This window comes from Triticum dicoccoides, chromosome 7A (assembly GCF_002162155.2).
Source record: "Triticum dicoccoides isolate Atlit2015 ecotype Zavitan chromosome 7A, WEW_v2.0, whole genome shotgun sequence".
NCBI lineage: Eukaryota > Viridiplantae > Streptophyta > Magnoliopsida > Poales > Poaceae > Triticum > Triticum dicoccoides.
In genome coordinates this window covers 736,908,085-736,911,820 of record NC_041392.1, presented here as the reverse complement: position 1 = coordinate 736,911,820, position 3,736 = coordinate 736,908,085, and the positions used below count along the sequence as shown (strand labels likewise).

Below are 3,736 nucleotides of genomic sequence, written 5' to 3'. Positions count from 1 at the left end.
CCGAGGGGCTGTTCCGTCCGGGAGCAGGAACCAGGCGAGGCCGCAAAAACAATTTCAAAACCTTTCCCCCGTTACTCCACCCCACCCACAGTCCAGTCCAGCCCACTGCCACCCCCACTCCGCCTCCGCCACGCCAGCGCCTCGCCGCCGGCCGGACCTAGGGTTTCGAGGTAAGCCACTCGCCCGGCTCCACCGTACGTCCCGCGCTGTCTGCGCCGCCGATTTACTGACCACCTTTTGGACTCGGATTTGGTGGGGCTGCAGGGATTTGGGGGTTGAGGAAGGGGAGGGGGAGGGCGCGATGGCGGCGCCGGGGGGGAGGAGGGCGGACTTCTCCTCGGCCGCGTCGCCGGGGCCGTCGCCGGCGGGGGCGTCGGGCGGGAGGAGGCTGCTGCGCACGCAGACCGTCGGCAACATGGGGGAGTCCATCTTCGACAGCGAGGTGGTGCCCTCCTCGCTCGTCGAGATCGCGCCCATCCTCCGGGTCGCCAACGAGGTCGAGGCCGGCAACCCGCGCGTCGCCTACCTCTGTAAGCACGCCCGATCTACTTCTTCACTTAGGCCCAATCTAGTAGTAGAATTTTTGCTTGCCATCGGACGAAGCATGGTTTGCTCATTGCGCTTCCGCTCAGGCCGCTTCTACGCCTTCGAGAAGGCCCACCGGCTCGACCCGACCTCCAGCGGCCGTGGAGTGCGCCAGTTCAAGACCGCGCTGCTGCAAAGGCTCGAGAGGGTAATTCTTACCACCACTCATCTTCTGTTCACCATCTTCATTCATTCATGTTTGATGTTCCCCAATTTGTCAGTTCTGGCTGGGGACAAGGAATGCGAGCTTCTAATATTGACTACCTGAGCTCATTGTGTTTGTGCAGGAGAATGACCCCACCCTCAAGGGGAGGGTGCACCAGAGCGACGCGCGCGAGATGCAGCGCTTCTACCGCGAGTACTACAAGAAGTACATCCAGGCGCTCCAGAACGCCGCCGACAAGGCCGACCGGTGAGCCAGCCGCTTCTCCCGCCCGTTGCTCTACGTGTCATGTTAAACAGTTAAATGCTGCCCTGTCTATCAGATGGCAAGGCCCGTTGCTTGCTGTTTGTCAGTAATGTGATTATTCTTACTGCTTGATTCATCAGTGCCCTGCTCACAAAAGCGTACCAGACTGCCGCGGTTCTGTTTGAGGTCTTGAAAGCCGTTAATGTGTCGCAGTCCGTTGAAGTCGATCAGGCGGTGCGTAGTCGATTGGTTCCTTTTGTTACTATTTATGGGTACTGCTGCTTGCTTTGTTTATTGTGAAATATCATCCGTTTTTCATCTGCTGCGTGGCATGTGTTTGTTGGTACGCAGATTCTCGACACGCACAACAAAATCGAGGAGAAGAAGAAGCTCTATGTGCCTTACAATATCCTGCCTCTCGATCCCGAAAGTACCGACCAAGCTATAATGCAAAACCCAGAGGTTTCCCTTCTATATCTAGTCTCGCTGCAACAAATGTCGCCTTAAAGCTCATTAATTGTCTCTTTTACCGAGTTGCTCCTTATATTTTGTAGATTCAAGCCGCTGTCTACGCTCTTCGGAATATAAGAGGCCTGCCGTGGCCCAAGGACAAGGAGCAGGAAAAGAAGCCTGATGAGAAGAAGACCGATAGAGATCTTCTCGACTGGCTACAGGCGATGTTTGGATTTCAGGTAACGGTGCATGAGATGGTTTTATTTGTCTGTGGCACTGCATGTTTACATGTGTTTTATCCTGAAAATGCACATCATCTAATCTTGAGTCACTCTTTGCAGAAAGACAATGTATCCAACCAAAGGGAACATCTCATCCTGTTACTTGCAAATGTACACATAAGGCAGATACCAAAGCCTGAACAGCAATCTAAGGTTCTTGTTTATCCGTCTCAACTTATTTTGTGAGGAACTGGGCATGTTTGTTTGTGTCTTTCTTCATGTGCCTGCAAGTAATATGAAGATGGATTGTTGTGTTTTTCTTCCCAGTTGGATGACAGGGCTCTGGATTATGTAATGAAGAAGCTATTTAAGAGTTATAAGATGTGGTGCAAGTACCTTGGCCGCAAAAGCAGTTTATGGTAGGTTCAATGAAGTCCAACAATTCCTTGTTTTTACTTGAATTTCAGTTATGGCCTACTTCTGCCCAGGTTGATACCAATATTATATCTCTTCATGAGTTACCGTTTGTCTCAACGCCTGGACCAATTAATGTGTAGGTTGCCAACTATCCAACAGGAAGTTCAGCAACGCAAGCTTCTCTATATGGGTCTCTACCTTTTGATTTGGGGCGAGGCGGCTAACTTGAGATTCATGCCAGAGTGTCTTTGCTACATATACCATCATGTAAGATCAACTTTTATTTCGCAGATTACGCTTATTGTCATATATTTTTGTATATGTTCGGCCATTGTCCTATTATTCTTCAAACATGATACCTGATCAATTGGTCTCAAAATCAGTTTTTTTGTGTGGAGTTTCATTGATTGTAATAGTCACAGTTAGCCTACGTATGTCCAAATGACTACTCTTGGTAGCAAGGATATGACATACTGTATTCCTGTGACATATTTATTGATAACCGCACATTGTGAGCTTAGCTATTGTAGAATTCATATTCATGACAATGGAGAAAAATGATGTTTGAAAAAAATGCTAATCGGGGGATGTTTTTGTGTTAGTACAATGCTCAAGTCTGTACGTTGTATTTTCTGGTGCCATCATATTTATTAGTAACAATTCCGTTTCTGATCTTCATATAGATGGCTTTTGAACTCTATGGTATGTTGGCTGGAAACGTGAGCCCAATGACTGGTGAAAATGTTAAACCAGCTTATGGTGGTGATGAAGAGGCATTCTTGATTAAAGTTGTGACTCCGATATACAAAGTTATAGAGGAGGTATAGTTGTACATTTGTATTCAGACTGTTTTTCTTCTTCTTTCCATTTCAAGCCGGATTGTTAAATTCTGAAACTCTGCAGGAAGCTCACAGGAGCAAGACAATGAAATCAAAACACTCACACTGGAGGAACTACGATGATCTAAATGAGTACTTTTGGTAAGCAGCAGTCGTATTTATTTGTTGCCTTCAATATATTGTGCCCCTGGTTTTGATGGAAGTCATCAAATTATTCTTGTGTTGCTTTTCAGGAAAGTTGACTGCTTCCGGCTTGGATGGCCCATGAGAGCTGATGCAGATTTTTTCAAAACTCCCAAATTTGCTTATCCTAATCGTCTGAATGGAGTAGGTTTCTTGATACTAACACCTAACATTATTGCAATTTCTTTCATGTCAACTGTGAACACATTGATAGTTGCCTGTGATATAATAATACAATTCACCAGTGCTTAAATCTTTATGAATTGAACTTGATAATAAGATATTCTGATCACATGCTGCATGTTTGTTTTCTGTTGACAATGGATTCGATAATGCACACTGCAGCTAGATTTGTTCTGCTTGTTTTCATGTCTTTGCTCTGTCCGTTAATTTGTTAGGCCAACAATATACACGGATATGTGAGTGATGTATATTGTTAACGTAAACATGAAATAAAGAAAAGGAAAGACATGCATTGTGTATCAATTCTGATTATACTTTATTATGTCATAATCCAGGAGGAAAGATCTGCTGGCAGTGTCCATTGGATGGGAAAGATTAATTTTGTCGAGATACGTTCATTTTGGCACATATTCCGTAGTTTTGATAGAATGTGGATCTTCTTAATT

General features: G+C 45.8%; 1 protein-coding gene across 1 annotated transcript in view; it reads left to right on the top strand.

Moving 5' to 3' along the window:
* Positions 1–286: 286 nt before the first annotated feature.
* The window catches only part of LOC119332338 (callose synthase 3-like), a 14,437-nt gene continuing 10,987 nt past the window's right edge, over positions 287–3,736 (top strand). Inside the window, exons 1-13 of the mRNA XM_037605524.1 lie at positions 287–530; positions 633–733; positions 873–997; positions 1,135–1,228; positions 1,346–1,456; positions 1,549–1,686; positions 1,789–1,881; positions 1,996–2,087; positions 2,226–2,352; positions 2,769–2,906; positions 2,989–3,065; positions 3,158–3,251; positions 3,626–3,734. Of these exons, the coding sequence (XP_037461421.1) occupies positions 302–530; positions 633–733; positions 873–997; positions 1,135–1,228; positions 1,346–1,456; positions 1,549–1,686; positions 1,789–1,881; positions 1,996–2,087; positions 2,226–2,352; positions 2,769–2,906; positions 2,989–3,065; positions 3,158–3,251; positions 3,626–3,734 (1,528 nt within the window). The 5' untranslated portion in view covers positions 287–301. The remainder of the gene's footprint in view (positions 531–632; positions 734–872; positions 998–1,134; positions 1,229–1,345; positions 1,457–1,548; positions 1,687–1,788; positions 1,882–1,995; positions 2,088–2,225; positions 2,353–2,768; positions 2,907–2,988; positions 3,066–3,157; positions 3,252–3,625; positions 3,735–3,736) is intronic.